Source organism: Malus domestica, chromosome 09 (assembly GCF_042453785.1).
Source record: "Malus domestica chromosome 09, GDT2T_hap1".
NCBI lineage: Eukaryota > Viridiplantae > Streptophyta > Magnoliopsida > Rosales > Rosaceae > Malus > Malus domestica.
In genome coordinates, this window is record NC_091669.1 from 31,948,342 (window position 1) to 31,968,149 (window position 19,808).

General features: G+C 38.2%; 2 protein-coding genes across 9 annotated transcripts; one reads left to right on the forward strand and one right to left on the reverse strand.

Annotated features, from left to right (window-relative positions):
- Positions 1–3,919: 3,919 nt before the first annotated feature.
- LOC103411743 (eukaryotic translation initiation factor 5-like) lies at positions 3,920–7,157 on the forward strand. Of its 2 annotated transcripts, none has more exons than XM_017325880.3 (2): positions 3,920–4,069; positions 5,199–7,157. In XM_017325880.3, exon 2 carries the CDS (start codon positions 5,559–5,561, stop codon positions 6,873–6,875), a length of 1,317 nt encoding a protein of 438 aa, XP_017181369.3. In that variant the 5' UTR covers positions 3,920–4,069; positions 5,199–5,558; the 3' UTR covers positions 6,876–7,157. The 2 variants fall into 2 exon arrangements, with proteins under 2 accessions (XP_017181369.3, XP_028964404.2); XM_029108571.2 differs by having other exon boundaries at positions 3,943–4,069; positions 5,228–7,157.
- A 1,912-nt stretch (positions 7,158–9,069) lies between these two features.
- Positions 9,070–13,989, reverse strand: LOC103421890 (uncharacterized). Of its 7 annotated transcripts, none has more exons than XM_070804568.1 (10): positions 13,370–13,653; positions 13,178–13,254; positions 12,876–12,915; positions 12,149–12,398; positions 10,782–10,853; positions 10,603–10,670; positions 10,339–10,492; positions 9,877–9,957; positions 9,694–9,783; positions 9,070–9,574 (listed from the first exon to the last, which is right to left on the reverse strand). In XM_070804568.1, the coding sequence occupies exons 4-10, from the start codon at positions 12,395–12,397 to the stop codon at positions 9,497–9,499; spliced, it is 792 nt and encodes a 263-aa protein (XP_070660669.1). In that variant the 5' UTR covers position 12,398; positions 12,876–12,915; positions 13,178–13,254; positions 13,370–13,653; the 3' UTR covers positions 9,070–9,496. The 7 variants fall into 7 exon arrangements, with proteins under 7 accessions (XP_070660669.1, XP_070660668.1, XP_008358156.3 ...); XM_070804567.1 differs by having other exon boundaries at positions 12,870–12,915; XM_008359934.4 differs by lacking the exons at positions 13,178–13,254; positions 13,370–13,653 and adding an exon at positions 13,705–13,989 and having other exon boundaries at positions 12,870–12,915.
- Between the last annotated feature and the right edge of the window lie 5,819 nt (positions 13,990–19,808).

The window sequence follows — 19,808 nt, forward strand, 5'->3', positions numbered from 1 at the left end:
TACATCTTGAAGTTCTAACACTTGAGTTTCAAGCCTATCAACGATTCTCTTAAAGTGGATCATTTGATTATAAGCAGCAATCAACTCTTCATCCTTTGCATAAGCAGTGAAATGAATCTCAGAAACTGCAAACTCAAGATCTTGAATCTGAGGTATGTAACATCCAATCTCCTTCTCTGCACTTTCATACTTAACTTGGATTGCATCAAGCCTAGTCTTCAAGTCAATGATCTCGTGGTAAGCGGTCTCAAGTTACAGAGAAGTGGAGGCAGAAATATTAGACCTCTTCAAAGCAACAAGCTCAGAATCCAACCTCTTGATTTTCTCGTTGAGAAATAAGCTTCAGCTGCCATAGTCTTCGCCACCTCCTTGGCAGCCTTGTTATATATGCATCATAGCAAGCATAGCAGTCCTTCTATATTGGGTCGTATGCTTAGCAAAGGAACTTAGGCAAACAACCTTTCTACTGTCATCAACAAACTTGGCATAAGCATTCATGTCTTCAGGCATAAGCATTCATGTCTTCAAGCAGATCTAGTTTCAAAAGCACATAGATCTCAACAACCTCCCCAGAAGCAGGCTCAGTGGATTTCTCATAGCTGACCACGCGAGCAGTCTCCTCCTTCCTAGCAGGCGAATCAGTTTCAGCAGCAAAGGGAGTGGGCCTTTGCGCCACTTTAGCAACAAAGTCCACCTTATCGCTATTCATAGTAGCAAGCCTCTCCAAAGGTGAACCGGACTTAGCTTCTAACAGACATCTTAGTACAGACTTCGGCACTAGGGGCATGACAAAACCTTTACGCTGAGCAATCCTATCAGCAATCGTACTAGCCATTCTCGACATGGCAGGCGCAACAGGCTCAGATCTAGTAGCCTTATTTTTTCTTCCCATTGGAAGAAGTTATGTTAATCACTGGCATCTCGGTAGCAGGTAGACCCTCATGAACAATGGAAGAAGTCTTCAATTTTTCTCAACCGGCATCTCTTGAGCAGGCAGGGAAGATCTCTTCTTTCCACCTTCATTCATAGTAGGCTTCACAACAGCGATTAGACGAGCCAACATCATTCACGGTACTCAGCAGATGAGCTCAACCTAGCATTCTAGCAAGCAGGAGGCATACATACCTAGCATTCCAGCAGCCCATGAGGCCCACGACCTCCTTATTTCTCTCAGTCGCTAACTTGGCCCGAGTCAGGTCCAAAAGCTAAAGGACATGAGCCATACGGCTCGCCTAGCACTGCACCTCAGCGCCATAATCCATGGCCCCCACCGCACAAGCTACCCTTGGCTCTAGGCAAGCCGAGCAGCCCAAGCAGTGGTTCCTGCCACGACACATCCTCGGTCCATGCCGAGCTGGCTCCTGGCCCCTGCCAGTCGACGTGCCACACCATCCCGACGGCTGCCCCGCAATAGCACTATCCAAGAAAAAGACAAGAAAAAATTAAATTTTTCATACATCGGTGTGACACGGAAAAGACGAAGAAATCAATGAAAGACGGTTCTTTGCACGGGCAAGATGTAAAAGATTACTAGAGGAGGGGGAACAAATATCCTCGAAGCTCTCTCTCTTATAGGGTAGAATAAATTGCTCTCCAAAGTTGATTTAATAACCCACTTAAGGTGGACTTAAATACGCCTTGAGAGAAATTTATTTCCCTTTCCTAGAATGACCTAATTTCCTATTAAAGAGTGAATCTACATCAAAATATGAAACAATTCAAAGTTTCCTAATGCAAGAAAATCTCTACACCTGTTGCTCATTTCTATGAGCAGCCCAACAGGTGTGGGGGCATTTATAGAGCCAAAAATAATCACAAGGCGACACGTGGATCTTTGGACAAAAGAGGACAAAAATACCCTTGAGGTACAACGGGATTTCTATGCACGAGCAGCGGGCAATCATCCTTCAACTAAATCAAAAGTGTCCAAAATAGGTAACAATTCAAAACCTATCTCATCAAATCCCTTCTACAAGGTAACTCCCAAAACCTATTCCATTCCATATATTTTTTACCTCACTTTCCCTTTTTTAGCTAATCAATTAGCTATTTATTTCATTCATTCCATAACCTCCCAAAAACATTCCTTTTATTATGTTAATTAGCCAATTAATATATTTATTCCTAATCAATATGTTAATGGCTAATTAAATCACCAAATAACACCAAAAAAAACAACCCAAAGGCCGGCCACCTTTTCTCCAAAGGGGACCGGCCATATCTCTATAAAAAGCTCTTCATTCTCTCCCAAAAGGAGACTTCCAACCCTTGCTAAAATTCTCTAGAATTCTCAAACACTTTTTCTCTCTAAATTCTAACTTTGGCATCAAAGGTTCTTCGGCCAAACCCCCCCCCATTCATCATGGGCACGTGAGACTCTTGGCCTTGACCTAAGGTGTTAATTGTTTTGTAGGTGTCATTTTGTCCAAGATCAAGGAGGAAGAAATTTGCATCCATACTTGTTCCATAAGGAAACAATAAAGGACACAAATATATTCTTCCTAAAATATGACTCTAATATTTACACAATATTTACATTCATTTTCTCCTAAATATTGACTCACACCAATAGAACCCATTCCACATCAAATTTCAACGATCTGAACCGTCTATTTTGTAAGCTTCGGTTCATAGATCATCCTTGTAAAAATTCAACTCAATCCGGAACCATTTGACCATTTAATTATCATGATGAAATTTCAATGTTTATTAGAACATAGTGTTTGTCAATTTCTTTGAACTCAAGTACATGCCTCAAATATTTCCGATTTAGCTAATATTTTGCAAGAATGATCTATGAGATGCAACTTAAAACATAGGTGATTTGGATCATTGAAATTCGATATGGTCTGGGACCCACAACTAATCCTCATATTTTTGAAAAATAAAAATTGGGATCCATTCCCTTAAAGGTAGGCTCTCTATGAAGGAAACTCATCAATTTCAATCCTTCTCAAGATGGTCGGATTAGAAGGGATGAGTTTTCTTCCAATCTAATCCCCTCAAAATGAAAAAAGTCATGAAAACTCATCTCTTCTAATCCTACCATCTTGAGAAGGATTGAAATTTATAAGTTTCCTTCCTAGAAAGGGGATTGTAGTATTACAATCCCACAATGCCCTCCGAACATTTATGTTATTGTTAGGCCCTCTTCTCTTCTTTGAGTACTCTTTTCACTTTTTTTCTCTTAAGCACAACGCTCACCTGGCTAGCACAAGCACCACAATAATGAAAACCATAATCCACCCACGCCACATTTTAAGGTCATCAAGGGCGTTTTAGTACTTTAACATCAAACTTTGGCTAATCTAGCAGGAAAAAAAATTATGGAGTTATTCATTCCACTCCAATCCATCCAATATATCAAAAGAGCCCAGACAATGAGATCAACATTTTTTTTTTCTTAAATGTTATACGATCATTGTGTTCTGGGCTAAATATATTAAGGTCATGTGTTTTTGTTGTTGAAATTTTAAGATTTGGCAACAATACTTACATATATTTGATATAATTACCATCTCGACAGTCAGATGATGATTGTATTAAATAAATCTAATCACATGAATTATATATAACCGTGATTGTATAAATACATATAAATATTGAATGCAGTCTAAAATCTTAAGTTTTAACTAAAATGGATAAACGAAAGTGTTGTTGTTGGGCCTAATAAGCCCAATGGAAATATTACGAAGTCCAATTTCAATAGGCCCAATGTAAGTATTAAAATAGGCACAATACAATTGAGAGTAGGAGGAGGTTTCTATTTGATTCACGATCATTCAACAGAATCAACAGCTGCCGTCGATTAATAAGAATCCAACGCTCCTAAGAACACAAACAAAATTGGATTACCACCAAACTAAAACTGGTCAATGCAACACGTGATAATTCCTCTCGGTCGCCCTCAACCGTATATATATAACACACAAACCACAAGAGATAACAAAAGCCCACCTCTTTTGAGCCACACTCCCTCCGCGTTGAAACCCTAAATCCCCAAATCTTCTACCTCGCAAACCTCTTCGTTTTCTCCACTCAGAAAGCATCGATCTCGATTGGATTTCAGGTACGAGCATTCATCTTCGATTGTATTTTTCGTTTGATTTTGAATTTTTTTTTTTTTGTACATTTTATTTACGATTCCAAGTGTTTTGCATCTTATTTATTTTCGATTGTTCATATATTTAAGAAATCTCAGTTATTTGTGTTTTAGGGTTAGTGGAAAGATATTGGATTGATTGATATTTTTGTATTGGATTATGGATTTTTAATTATTATTCCGGTTTTGTTGAGCTGCGGTGATTATTAATGTTAAAAATTTACCGATGGATATTTACTTCAAAGATGATTATATAAACCGTAAGCTCCCAAGGCAGTGGGAGGAGCCCAGGGCTCTGACCGCGTGCCTGTTGAAGAATGAGCCGGCGACTCATAGGCAGTGGTTTGGTTAAGGGAACCCACTGGAGCCTTAGCGAAAGCAAGTCTTGATAGGGCAATTGTCACTGAACCTGGGTGATCTATCCATGACCAGGATGAAGCTTGGGTGAAACTAAGTGGAGGTCCGAACCAACTGATGATATTTACCCGATGATACTTTTGGGTTTTCGTATAAAGTTTGTTGCTTTGAAGTATACGTATAGAGTACTTTCTCTTGTATATGATTCGTATAATCGTGTGCCAATCCGATTGTCGGTCTTTTAACATGTAAGAATCGCAGTAAGAGTGCATTACTTAGTGTAGCTATAACCAGCTAAAGTGCTATTTTTTATATCTTCTGCAAACAGTGAGTTGACAATCAAAGTGATTGAGAAACTTTGGTGGATTTATCAATAGTAATTTCAAATTTTCGTAGAAAGTTTGTTACTTTGAAGTTGATGCATGGAAGTATATTCCCTTACATATTTGAACATCTCTCAACGTGTGAAAGTTGCAAGAGCGCATTACTCTGCATAGTTATATGGTTATACCGAACCAATGAACTTTTTTATATATTTTTGTGAACAGTGAGTTGACAATAGGAGTGAGTGACAAAGTTTGGTGAACTGACTGGTTTATGTTATTCTTTGTAATTATTTATGATCTCCATTGGCATAAATCATCAAGTCATGTTGTTTGAGATGTGGAAAATTATGTGACATGCTGACAATGACACTCTTAAATCTTTAGAATTTAAATTTTCAGTATTCTTGATTCAGGAACACTGCACATTATCTGCTACTTTCAGATTTTCAAGGAAGTTCAACGGTGAAGCTTCTTTTATGTCCGAGAAGGCCATTTTCCATTTGGGATCAATTGGGTTGCTTGGAGAGTACTTTCCTTGGTCAAGGAAGAAGAACAGACCCTTGTTAAAAGGAAATAGCTGTATGCATCAGTTGCCATATCAGGAATATTCTGAGTTTCATGGTTGCTACTGGGTGCAGCCTTCCATAACTGCAGAACATCAATCTTCTCTCGAGTTAGAGGACGATATCGCAGCTGTGTACACTTTGACTTCCGGCATTTCCTTCTCGAGATACCTTTGATATTTGCTTTCTGATTTCTTTGTTCAAGACAAGATGGCTTTACTGAACATTGGTGCTGGGAACAGCGACGATGCCTTCTACAGGTATAAGATGCCCAGGATGGTTACCAAAATTGAGGGCCGTGGAAATGGCATCAAGACAAATATAGTCAACATGGTGGACATCGCAAAGGCCTTGGCAAGGCCCCCTGCATATACTACGAAGTATTTTGGTTGTGAACTTGGAGCCCAATCCAAATTTGATGAGAAAACTGGGACTTCTATTGTTAATGGGTCCCATGACACCGCTAAGCTAGCTGGCCTTCTTGAAAATTTTATTAAGAAATACGTCCAGTGTTATGGATGTGGCAATCCAGAAACAGAGATCTTGATTACGAAGACTCAAATGATTCAACTGAAATGTGCTGCGTGTGGTTTTGTGTCTGATGTCGACATGAGAGACAAGCTCACTACCTTCATTATTAAGAACCCACCCGAGCAGAAAAAGGGATCCAAAGACAAGAAAGCAATGAGGAGGGCTGAAAAGGAACGGTTGAAAGAAGGTGAAGCTGCTGATGAGGAGCTGAAGAAACAAAAGAAAGAGGCAAAGAAGAAGGGCACTTCTTCCTCTGCTAAGGAGGGCCCTGTGAAAGCCAGCTCTTCGAAAAAAAAAACAAGCGGATCTGATGAGGACCGCACATCACCTACTCACAGCCAGGCTGATGAGGAGGAGGCCAATGATGATGATGATGATGATGATGTTCAGTGGCAAACTGATACATCACTAGAGGCAGCTCGTCAACGGATTCAAGAACAATTGAGTGCTGCGACAGCTGATATGGTAATGCTTTCAACCAATGAACCAGAGAAGCCCAAGGAAGCAACAAAGGCTGTGGAGAATGGAAACTCCACTGCTCAAGTAACACTTACTGATGAGTTGAAAAAGAATCTAGATAAAGGTATCTCAGCCAAACAGTTACAATCCCTTCTGCCGTCACTTTCAGGGTCTGCTAAGGAAAAGATGACTGCTCTTTTTGAAGCGCTATTTGGGGGCATAGAGAAAGGGTTTGCAAAGGAGGTGTCGAAGAAGATAAAATACCTTGCTGTAGCTGCTGCACAGGATGAGGGATCCCAGTTGCTCGTGCTTCAAGCAATTGAAGGCTTCTGTGGGAAGTCAAGCTCAAGTGCATTGAAGGAGGTTGCCCTGGTTTTAAAAGCTCTCTACGACGCTGATATCTTGGAAGAAGAAACTATAGTGCAGTGGTATCAAGGTGGACTGAAGGGAGCCGGCAGGGGCTCTCAGATTTGGAAGAACACTAAACCCTTCATTGACTGGCTCCAGAGTGCTGAGTCTGAAACTGAGGAGGAATAAGGTTTTCTACTCTTTATTTATTGTCATCATCGCATGTGTTTTTAGTTCGTTGTTCGTTTTGCTGTCGTTGCCAACGTCGTGCAGCCGCTGAAGGGAATAAACGGGTTTTCTGAGGCCTCTCGCGTAGTCCACTAGTGTCAAGATTTTCAACTTTGTCCTGCATTACCTAGAAATGTCTGTATCTGTGTGTTATCCGGGATTGATTTTAGTATTGAGTATTATTTTCGGCATATTTTTGCCCCTGGATAGTTTCAAAATTTTAAGGGATATTGTTTGTTTTACCATCTAAATTTCCATTTACTGATGAGATGATTATGCCTCGCGATCCTTAATTGATCTGATGTGTGCCTATGTTGTTATTTTCCAGGATGTTTCATTGAAGGGTTAACTCTAAAGGAAAATTAATGAACAATGTTTCAAAACTTTGAGCTTTAACGATAAGGACAAAACAAAGAGTAAAGTGAATAGTATCAAGATTGATTTTTTAGTGTAAAAATATGAATTTTAGTTAAAGTGAATAGTATTATGAACTTTTCGTTAAAGTTTCTTAACTTTAATCCCTCTTTCGAGCCGGTTATTCTAAACCTATGCTTCGGTTGTTCTTGCAACATTTTCACCTTCAAACTCCCTTTTTTCTTAGCCATCGACTTGAATGTCAAAAGAAAGGAAGAGCCCATTGAATTGAATATCTCAGAAAGGGATTGGGCTATCTCTAGTCACGGGCTATGGGCTACTTGTAGCTCTCGAGCTGACCACATTTAGCCTCTGTACAGACGCGGATAGGAATTGAGAGACATGACGATGCAGCAAATCTTTCAAAAAATAAAAAAGAACACAGACACAGATAAAACATGACGATTAAAATATAATAATTTATAACAAATATTACATATACTTCAAATTAGTAGTATCACAAAGAATTCGTGCTTATCAAATTATTCGTTATACATAATAATTAAATCACAAATATAATAATTAATATAACACAAGATTCAAGTCTTAATGATCTTCAAGTCTCTCTTTCTATTTCCTTCTGAACTCCATTGTCGTCAGTAAAGATCACGGCCTCTAAATGGAGAGAAAGATGACTGAAGAGGAGGTTGGCAAACTTTTAGGTTTTAGAAGTTTCAATATTTACAAAATTGCCGCAAATTGTGTCTTGACTGTGTTTAAACCGTTTCGAGGCATATTTGAGATGTAACAGCGTGTTCGAATTGAGAGATTTTTCAGTGTAACCGTCATACAAGGCGGTACACCACGTGTCTCTATGTAAATAGTTGGATATGTGTGTTAAAAGGTTAATAGCTTAAAAATTAAAAAATTTCACCACTTACATAAAAACACGTGGTGTACCATCCGTGTTCCGATCACAACTAAAGATTTTCCGTTCGAATGCCCAACACTTTGACACTTCGAGATTTCAGAATGCCCGTGGAACATTGCATTGATCCCTCCAACAAGTTTTTTGTGTACCCCGCGTTTGTTTCATAGCTTTTTCTCTCTGAAGTCTGAACACAATAAAGTATTAGTGTGCAGTGTATCGTTGGAGATGGAAAAAATATAGTCAGAGACTACACATTAAAATATAATATTCTAGAGGGTTAAATTATTAGTTTTTTTTTTATCAAAAAGGAATGGAGGATTAAAATATAATGAAAACTAATGAAAATAATTTGAAAACTTTGAGTTTTAATCAAAATGACAAAAAGGTGTTGTAAGTGAATAGTACCAGAAGTGACTTTTTAGAGTAAAAATATCATTTTCGTTAAAAGTAAACAATACCATAAGTGTTTCGTTAAAACTCCCTAAAATATAACTCACCACTTTTGTCTCTCCACTGCTAAAGATGGCCTAAGAGACTGCATCTTCCCTTGTTTTATATGAGCATTGGCATAAGAAACAACAAAAACCATAAACAAACTGGCGCAAACGGCCAAACCACAGTTAGCCAAGTTGGCTAGAACAATATTCTCTAGACTCAAGTTTAAATCTTCAACCCTGTAGTATTAAGTTATATTTAAATATTCCAAGGCGAATGGGGTTTGGATTGGCCCTTGGTCGGCCAATTCCAAATCATTTGGTTTCTTGTCATTGCAAAGAAGAGCATCGCCTCCACAAGCTCATGAGAAAATAGCAAGTTACACCTTTTTTTGGGGGTAATTTGTATATTAACGGTGAAAGCAGGTGAGAAGGATGAGGTAGAAATTGAGTTGCATAAAGCATGTTTTGTTGCTTGCACTGCCAAGTGCAAACTGCTCTCCTTCATAGGATCATTGAATCATGTTCTGGGTCCCCTTTTTGGATGGAAATACATCGAATTACGGTATTAACATTTACATGTACACTTAAAGTATAGGTTCCTAGTTTTCACATGAAAGTACTTGAAAAAATAAAGGCTAATACCCAATGCTGTCATATACACAGGTTTACGAATCACGGCAAGCAAGGGGTTTGCGTATGCTTCTGGCACATTGTCCTGAACTGACGATGTAAGAACATTGCCTTCGGCCACAACTTTCATCTGCATTACAAACAACTGGAGAACTTGATTCTCGAGCCCTTTTTCAGGATATTGCAGCAACAGCAAAGGATTCTCCGGCCAAGACTAGTGGCTGAATCAGTTATCGAATTTGAATAAAACGTGATGGATATGCAAAGTCATTCTCTTCGTCTGATGTGGCAGGGGAAATCTGAGGATCCTAATGCATAGACACATGAAACAGAACAAGTTCTACTGTTTCAGTAAGAGCAAAAGCAAGGCATTCACAGCTCAACTATGTACCAAATACATGGTCAATGAATTTCTTATATGACTGACCTGGTGATGCCGCCGACGTTGGATGACAGTGAATACTCTAACCATGATATAGATTGGAAAAAGAATTCCAATCGTTCTCAACACCATTAGCTACAGCATAATGAAAATATTAGTACGTTCTTTTTACATTTGCCTGAAGAGCATTTCATCCTTTAAATAAAAAATGGGGTTAGCAAAACTCACTGTGAATAACGTCAATGAGTACTCTCCTGCTCCACTTATTAAGATTGGAAGAGTATGGCGTAAAACCAGAAGAACCATGAACTGAAAACAAACAAAAAATGCTGTAAAATATGACTGAAGTAGTAATGTCCACAAGACCAATTAATTCTTGCTAGACAGGATTGACATATTCGAAAACATTTGTATTCAATTTCATTTATAACTTAAAACAGAATAATTCCCCCATAGGTTGAAAAAATTCAACAACTAAACCACTTCATCATGTGAACATCTGCATGTTACTAGGTTTTGTAGTTTTTTCTTTTCTTACGTCACCCCTTCTTCCAGTTCTTTCTCTGCCATCATGGCATATTTTTTCTTGTTAAAACTCTTGCTTAATGGGTATTCACAAGTCTCCACTTGTTTTGTGTGTGTGTGTGTGTGTGTGTGTGAGAGAGAGAGAAAGAGAGAGAGAGAGAGTACGATGATAGCAACTATACGACAACATAGCAAGCTTCTTGAAGAGGGAGCTGAGTATTCATCAGCAAAGTCTGTATTCAGGTATCCGTGATCAGTAGTAACCATTGCTATAAATCCAGGATTCTGCAGGTCCCTTCTGGAAATCTCCCAGTTCCCCCTAATATGGTAACACCAAATTGAGTATATAATGTTTTTGGTTCTGAAAAGTGAAACTAGATCTTTTGTTGAAAACAGAAAACCATGAGAATATGGATAGGTAGAAAGTACCGGAAGTTCATTGGGATACCACTATAATGATATAGAGGAGGCGGTGCTGTATAATCTGGCTTGAATTGCTGCAATTTCACATTCAACAGGGAAAATGAAAATTCTTAATTCTCCCAAATTAATAATGATCATAAAACACAACTAAAGTCAGAAACATGTTCTGTAAAGGAATGGCATACCTGGTGGCAAATTTCACAAATTGTATTACCCTTCTCATTGCACCACTTCTGAACACATTTGCGGTGAGCGTACTACAAATATGTGAAGATTAAATAAATAAATAACTCCATTCTAAAGCCAGTGGAATTACTTGACATGGACAGAAAGCAGGGGACAGAGAAAGGGAAAGCCAAAGACAATGGTTGTTGTTGTCATCTTATTTTGAGAAAGAAGCAACATTTTACTGCAGAAGACAATAAACATACACAAAGTGGACAAGAAGTCCACAAAAATTCAAAAGCAAACAATGAAACAAACAGAAAACCCAACAAGCTAAGATATCTCAAAGAGCTAACTAATAGCAGCTTTCCAATCAAGCCAAATATACGAAGGGGGCAAATTTTAAAATCTGACGACACCGAAGCCCATAGTGAAGACCAGAAACAAACTTTCTCCCACAAATCCCCACCGCTGCTACCTACACAATCCTCAAAGGTATCATCCTGTTCCTTCTGTCCAGGTTTCTCATTACACAGCCAAAACTGTACTTCCCCTTAAGTCTTAGCTTTCTTCCCCTTCCCTGATAACTTATGCTCCTCTGACAAGGACAATAGTTGTTTTTGCCATATGATACGTAATTGTACCATATGGAATGAATAAATAAGCTACTAAGACAACTTGACATGATCATTGGTAACAAAGTCAGGGACTGATGGCCACAATTAGGAGTCCAGATTTGGTCTACAGTCTTTACTTACGCAAAAGACTTTCAACCTTTTTTGATCTGGAGTAAACATATTATTGAGAAATTTATCCAATGGCTTTAAGATTCTAAGTGTTAGGAAATCATGAATAATAAACTCCACTAAAGCTCAGAATGCAGTTTTACCTGCTACTATGAAATATCGAACTGACTATTTAACTCTCATTAAAAGTGATGTTCTGCTTCAAACTTGATTTTTTTTTTTTTTTTTGTTAAACTATACTACAATATCCATAAGGAATGATATAGCCAATTGTTCCATTCAACTCGTAGAAACATCACCTTCTCAAAATTTTCCATTTCCCATTTTCCGTGTTCCCAACTTCTAATTTTGTAACATTAACCACTAATTTAAGACAGGTATTTGTAGTGAGGGAACTGTAATTCTGAAGTAGGAGCACAACTAATGAATTTTGGCATACAACGTCGACATCATCAATAAAGTGGGACATAGGCATTTCAGTTTTGTAGCATTGGATGCAATAGAAAGGAATATTTATGAGTTTGATTGAACTGAAAACATAAGAACTTACTGAAAAAGAAGACACAAGACTGAAACTTTGAACATCAAATAGCAAAAGTTTCAAAAAGAAAAGACAATGCACAAACTAAAGTGCAGCGTACCTTCAAGCTGCCACAGCAAGAACATGGTGCTTCCATGTTTGAATCATCGTCCTCATCGTGGCAAATCCTACACTGTACAAATTTACTAGGAGATGACAGGGTATTCATATCTATTTGATGGGAAGATTCCATGATATCTTGGGTTGTTATGGGTGTTGGGTGCTGCAACTGATATGTGCTCTCTATAACAGCTTCCAGGGTAGATTCAGTGATCAACCGATCCACGAACAACACAAAATGATCCCCCATCCTTTAAATGATAAAAACGAAAAGTTCAGTTAAAAATCTTCTACGCAGCCTAACTTGGATTTCAAATTTAATCTCCACCGAATAATAGCAACTAAAATACACCATAACATTGCATAATTTCAAAATGACAACCACTCAAAAGATCCATTAATGAAGTATATGAATCAAACATTGTCAAAAAATGGTGAAATTGAAAAGCCAAATGCTCTGTTCTAATTGATAGCACAAATTAGGACATCAAGGGTCAACAAAACAATCAACCTTAAAGTTCATACAATTAGGTCATTTAATAAATTAATCTATCAAGCGGATAATTTTCTCAGAGCAAAAGAAGAGGAACTCCCATTTGTGAGAGAATGCAATTATCAGAACATGAAAACCCTGCTAGCAGGTAAAAAGCAATTATCATATAAAGACCAAAAAATTGTCAAAGTACAACAACTAAGAACCAACAAAGGTTTGTGAACATCACCTGTACCTCAGTCAAACGGATGTACGCATCACAATAAAAATGAACCCTATTCATCAAAAGAAAAGATGTGAGACGTATATAATTGTGGGACAATAATGAAACCCTAACGATCTTCTAAATTCTAGAAAGAAGGCAAATTTCTTACATTACAAAAGTAAAACAAGATCTAACAGAAAAACCCAAATTCCTATTTTCCTCCATTTCACTCAAATTTTCTCACGGATGAAAGGGATGTTCTGGAAACATTGAGCAGCAATTAACACAGTACAATGAAATCTAATTATCAATGCAACAGATAATATCCATACATTTTCAAAACAAAATAAAAGTGGTGAGAAGAAGAATCCCAAAAAAGGAGGTGTGGGCAAAAGAACAAGCAATCAAGCTGCATCAAGATCAATAAAGGACCATCAGGCAGGAGAGGGAAAAAAAAAGGTAAATAGGGGAGAAAAAGCTGAGCAAAAAACACAAAAGGGGGAAAATATCAAAAGTGAATGTACCTTTTTGTGAAAAATCAGAAGCAGAAAATGCAACTCTAGCAACTTTTACAGAATATTAGTTAAAAACAAAGAATTAACAGCATTGAAATGGCACAAAGAAAACCCAATTTTGAAAATGCAAAACTAAAACCATCCAAGGAAAAAAGATTAGTTCTTTTGATAATATGGAAAACAAAAAGAAAACCCAGAATCCAAAAACTCGAAAGAATTGCCCCAAATCAAAATACGCCAGAAATGCCAATGAGAGAGAGAGAATGACGTTGCCCAGATGAATTAATGAAGCTGATGAATGGAAAGTGGGAAAGATTAAATCATGGAGAGAGGGGGAGACTTACAGGAATGGGAATGGGATTCTCTGCAATGGAAGAAAGGAAGAAAGCAGCAATCTTTTTGCTTGAAACGATGGAAGCAAGAGATGGAGTGTTGTCGTTGCACACACTTTTACTACAAATTTACAGAAACAATGGAGTGCTGTGAATTCATAATATTAACAGAAAAGAAAACCCATCAGAAAGAAAGCAACCATTTTTACAGTTTGGGTGGGAGAGAAGGAGGAGGAGAAAAGAGAGGAAGCATTTTATCGAGGGAAAGGTGAAAAGGAAAAGGGGATTCTAACCGCAAATAACCCACGTCGCCCAACCAATCGACATCCTCTTTCCTTGTTTCCCCGCTTTCCCCGTTTTTCTTTTTACTCTTTTGACATTCAATTTCCCTCCATATTTTTACGCCGCTTTGCTCGATTTACCGTGACTTCGGTTGGGTCAAGTCAAGTGGGGGTAGGAATTATCTTGTACGCGTTTTATTGTTATTCTGATGTTTTGTTCTAATCAAATAATAGAGGTCTTAAATTCGATGCAAGGCGAAGTTGAATCATATTGTTAATTCATTGTAAGGTTTAGTCAACTTTTTTATTCATTTAGTGTAGATAATATAAAAAAAGTAATGGCAAGTCTTAGGTTCGATTTCTGATACTGGTGAACCATATGATGATGATCCTGAAATGCCTCAAAAAAATGAACGACCGTGACAAAATCACCAGTTAATTTTCAGTCCTCTTTTTATCGTCTAATTAACAATAAAGTTAAATACGAATAATTATTGATTTACTAATTAGTTATAGATCAAAGGGTCAATTACTAATGTTGTGCAGATGAAGATTTCTACCAATGAAGGGGTTCAAGGGAATAATCAACGGGACTTACACGTTGGCCCAATCATAATTGATAAAACAAAAAAATAAATAATTAAAAAGAAAGAAGAAGGGTTCAAGTCATGTTGAATCTCTTATATCTGCAATACCTAATTTCCTCATTAAATATCTAAACTCAACATATCCAATTTCATAAAACCCTAATAACTTTACACATCCAATCTTTTATAAATAATATTCAAACTCAATTAGATACAAAACACCCAAAAAAATTGAGATTGGTTTCAAAAATTGGGATCCCCTTCTTTTTGAAAGCATGAACCCTTTTATCCTATGAAATTTTTTGATGTTGGTAAAAAATTTGAAACATGTCCTCTCTCTTTTTCATTCGCAAAAAGGAAAAAAACAAAAACTCAGGAGAGAATGGGAGTGAATTATGGAGAGATGGAGAGAGGAAGGAGACGTGGAGGAGAGAGAGATCTAGAGGAGATAAGAAGGGGATGTGGAAGAGAGATACAGTAGGGGAAGAAGCAAGAAGGTTTCATGCGAGAAAGTTTTTTAAATTTGATCAGTTCGCATAATTATTGTGTTTCCATGTAAGAAAGATTATTTAAATTGATAGCTTAATCTATCGTAAGATTAATCTGAAAGATCATATAAAAGAGACCTCACAAAATCTTAAAATAAAAAAAAAGACCTTAGGAGAGCACCTCGGCTCGCACTATAAATAATAAAAACTCGGGGTTATTATAGAAAAGTCCAATTGAAGAAATAAATATACAAAATCCCTATCAGTCACATTGTATTTTTACAGTTACAAAGCTAATTGCTATAACCATATCAACAAAAATGATGAATGGTAGACAGAACCCCATTAGCCACCTCCATGAACCGTAGCAAGATCATGGCCGTTGATGCCGGGACGCTGACGGCGAATAGAAGTAGCACAGAAAGGGCTACACTAGGCCTGGTGTTCATAAGGCACGATTGAAGACAACCCACCATGTTACAAACATGGTCATCATAACTTGCGTAACACTGCTTCTCCCAATGCATCCATTCCTGAGGAGGCTCGTAGTTCCTCTCCACCATTTTCATCTCGTGAATGCGTTTTCTCAGAACGATCAAGCTCTCATCGACCATAGATCGCCATGGCTCTTCGCGGTTGTCTCTCGCAGCTGCTACAATGACAAGACCGGTAGTGCCGGCACTAGCACTTGATGATCTCTTTGGCATTGTTCTCCTGTGCAGTAATCCAGTTCTTGTGCATTGAGATTTGCCTGCAGGCAAAAATGGCAAAGGAAGAAGTGATGAGGAACATAGACAAGTTGCTTCCATGTCTGAGTGAAAGAAAATGAAATTAAAATTGGATGCGAATGCAATGAACCAATTCGATGTTGAGAATTGACTATCGGGCCTGTCTGTATTTATAGATGCAAACTTAGAGAATGGTTTGTTTTCCGCATTTTTCAATTTTAGATTAGAAATTATGGCACCACTTGTCGATACATGGACAGTTCTTTCTTTGTGACTTGGGAAGGCAAGCCGGCCACATGATGGGTCGGCACTTAAATATATTTGTTTTTGGGTCGACGGCGCTCTAGATTAATTCATACGAATTGAAGTTTGAAGTGTACGTACATTCCAAGGTATGCAAGCATTATAATATATAGGCCGTATTGTATCATTTATGGGAGCCATGTGTATTCCTATTAAAATAATATATTTGATATTTGGAGACGAGGATTCGAGCATAGTAGTGGATAAATTCTCTTAAGCACTCAAGTTTACGAGTTACCACATTTGATAACTAATGTTCCGTACAACAAAAATAGGTGACATTCTAAAAAATTATGGGATGAGACGAGAAATTTGAAGTGTGAGATCCCACATTGCCCAGGGGTGAGGATCTTGTAAGTCTTATATGTATATTCTCATCTCTACCTAGCACGAGGCATTTTGGGAACTCACTGGCTTTGGGTTCTATCGGAACTCTGAAGTTAAGTAGTTAAGTGAGTTCACACTAGAGCAATCCCATGATGGATGACCCACTGAGAAGTTCTCGTGTGAGTTCCCAAAAACAAAACCATGAGGGTGTGGTCGGGGCCCAAAGCTGACAATATCATGCTACGGCTGAGCAGAGCCCAGGATGTGGTGGGGGCCCGGGCCGGGATGTGTCAGTTTGGTATCCGAGCCAATCCCTGGCCGGAAGTGTGCCGACGAGAAAGTCGGGCCCCTAAGGGAGGTGGATTGTAAGATCCCACATCGCCCAGGGGTGAGGATCTTCTAAGCCTTATATGTATATTCTCATATCTACCTAGCACAAGGCTTTTTGGTAACTCACTGACTTCGGGTTCCATCGGAACTCCGAAGTTAAGCGAGTTCGCATGAGAGCAATCCCATGATGGGTGACCCATTAGGAAGTTCTCATGTGAGTTCCCAGAAACAAAACCATGAGGACGTGGTCGGGGCCCAAAGCAAACAATATCGTGCTACGACGGAGTGGAGCCCCGGGCCGTCATTGTGGAATTGGAGATGACTAAGCTATATGCTTAGCTTGCTGGTCGATTAAGTTAAGAGGTGTCAATAAAGTTACATGCAAAATGGGATATGTAGGTAAGTCGTGGCATGAGTTGTAGAGATCAGGCAACCATTTATCCACATCGAGATGACAGGTGTGATGGCTACCAATTCATCCAATAAGATGTGTTGTTTTGCTGTCATTCTGATATATTGAACAGGAGCAACATGCACCATAAGTGTAGGGGAAACTGGAGAAAGAAAAACGGGTCACGACGGTGCAGAAGAGAGAGATTTCCCTGTTCTTTGCAGAAAGCTAAAGGTTTGAAGATGTGTAACGCTGCCGTTGCTAACACGGGAGTTGGGCTACTTACAATTGCAGGGGAAGAGAACTGCTGTTTGGAGTCTGAAGTTTGGATTATGCAAAGATGGAGAGAATACTGGAAAGAAAGGGGATACGAAAAAGATGATGAAAAACGACATATGAGAGTTAAGAAGATAGTTGATATTTGGATGTTGTCCGTGTAAGTAAATTATGCAACGGAAAAACTTATTCACAATTATCAACTTAACCACTTACCTGTAGAAGACATCGTCTCAGAGAACTAGGATTAATAACTGAAGTTCTTCTGCAACTCTACACAACCGAAAGCAAGGCTCGCTCAATGGGGCTTGAGTTTTCTGTAAACTTGCGTGTCCTGTGAGAGAGCAGGGACCTCAATTTTATACTTCATACGATGGAATTCAATCAGGATCCCTCCCATTAAGTGATCCTTATCAAAGAGTAGCCTTATCACCGTGAAACACTCATGCATTATATCAGCTAGAAGAGTTCTAGTCTTACCGAGAATGTATCTGACTTGAATCTCCAAAGAAATACAATTCCTGATAAGTCTACCACAAGTGTCAATTCTAATCTCCTTATCATTCCAAATGTCTTTAATCAAATCACAAAGTGTTTGCTCTCATATAGAACTTACATTCTCCCACTAGAGCAAATACTTTGTCAACTTGTATAGTTTATACTTAATATGGAATGAATCTGAATTGGCCATGAGATTAGTCTTTGACATTTTCTCGATTTACCAGTCTCTGTCATTAACAAGTATTCATGAGAACTATAGGGCAACACACTCAACTTTCAAAGAGTACCGTCCCCATAATTACTTACAATGAAACTAACCAACACATGAGACTCCAACAAGATATAAAAACAATGTAAGACATGACTGGATATGTATTTGTAATATGTCAAACATTTGGTCCCCTTCAGGATTGAAAGCAATCCCAATGCTTCTGAACGAAGCCCTTAGGTTGTTTTTCCTTCATGATAATTCAAGATCATTAATCATCATGCATAAAAACATTCATGCATTATCATAACTATATGCTGTATACTTTTTGGGAACTTTAACAACCTTACAACATTTTTCTTTATTAGCTAAGAAGCCTTTATTATTAATACTCGAATACAACTTCCAGAACATGAACTGCAACTGAAGAAAACTAACATTTAAAATGAACCTGATATGCAGCTCCCACTGATTTCCTGCATCAGTTTGCTCCCACTGGTTTCCTGCATGAGTTTGCTGCATCAAAATCACCCATTACCCCTATGCTTTGCTGACATGCTTCTTGAAAACCGCTATGATAACAGCCTTATTCAATGGATGAACAATCATTGAATTAGTCTCCAATTACTCAATCTTGACCAAACTAGCTACCACCTTTTCTCGAGAAATGAGATACTTCATATCCAAGTTCCTTGTTGCATTTTACCTTTTATTATTCTAAGTGAAAAATATAGCTACTCTGTCGTCAAATAAATCTGTATAGGTCTCAAGATTGAGTCTACCTCTTGTAGTCCTGTTATGAAATTCTTCAACCAAATGGCTAGATTCACAGTTTCACAATAGGACAAGTATTCTGCAAACATAGTTTGAAGCAACCACATTCTGTTATTTTACACTCTTCCAAGATACTGCTCCACATGCCATTAAGATCACACAACCCCATGTTGATTTCATATCATCTGGACAACCCGCAAAATCTAAGTCATTGTAACCTTCTAAAACGATGTTTTATGTCCTTATGTAGACTAACATATGATCTTTGGTCCTATGTCATTCTGTAGACTAACGTATGATCTTTTAGTTCTCTAAAGATATCTCTACACTCTTTGCTGCATTCTAGTAAGCCTCTCCAGCACTGGATTGGAACCTACCAAGCACCGAAATGGTGAAGGCTAAATCAGGCCTTGTGCACACTTGTGCATACATCAAACTCCCAACCCAGGATGCATATTGCTTATCTTCCATCATCTTCCTCTCCAAGTCTGTTTTGGGACACTACAGTTCGATCAATATATCACCCTTTGATATGGGCATTTCTGTAGTCTCACATGAAGACATATTAAACCTTTTTATGTATGCTCTTTGTGGAAAACCCAACAGCCCTCTTATTCTCTCACTTTTGATCTGAATCCCTTGGACATAAGTGTCATCTCTCAGGTCTTTCATCTCGAAGTGTCTTTGCAAGAAAACTTTAGTTTCATCCAACAAACTATGACTATTTGTGGTGAGCAATATATCATCCACATAAAGAACTAGAATGATAAAATTGCTCCCACAGAATCTCAAATAAACACAATTTATCTGATGGGTTCTCTATGAAACCTTCTTTTACAACTCGATGAAATTTTAGGTACCATTGTCTTGATGTCTGCTGTAATCCAATTGTCTATTTTTGGACTCGAGATGACTTGTTTGA

Bases quoted from the DNA above. Each gene is read 5' to 3' on its own strand.
- LOC103411743 (XM_017325880.3), top strand. From the start codon at position 5,559: ATGGCTTTACTGAACATTGGTGCTGGGAACAGCGACGATGCCTTCTAC.
- LOC103421890 (XM_008359934.4), bottom strand. From the start codon at position 12,397: ATGGGGGATCATTTTGTGTTGTTCGTGGATCGGTTGATCACTGAATCT. The intron at 10,854-12,148 runs GTACGCTGCACT...ACATATTTGTAG, and splicing joins CTTGCTGTGGCAGCTTGAAG to TACGCTCACCGCAAATGTGT. The intron at 9,575-9,693 runs GTCAGTCATATA...TCTATGCATTAG, and splicing joins AACGTCGGCGGCATCACCAG to GATCCTCAGATTTCCCCTGC.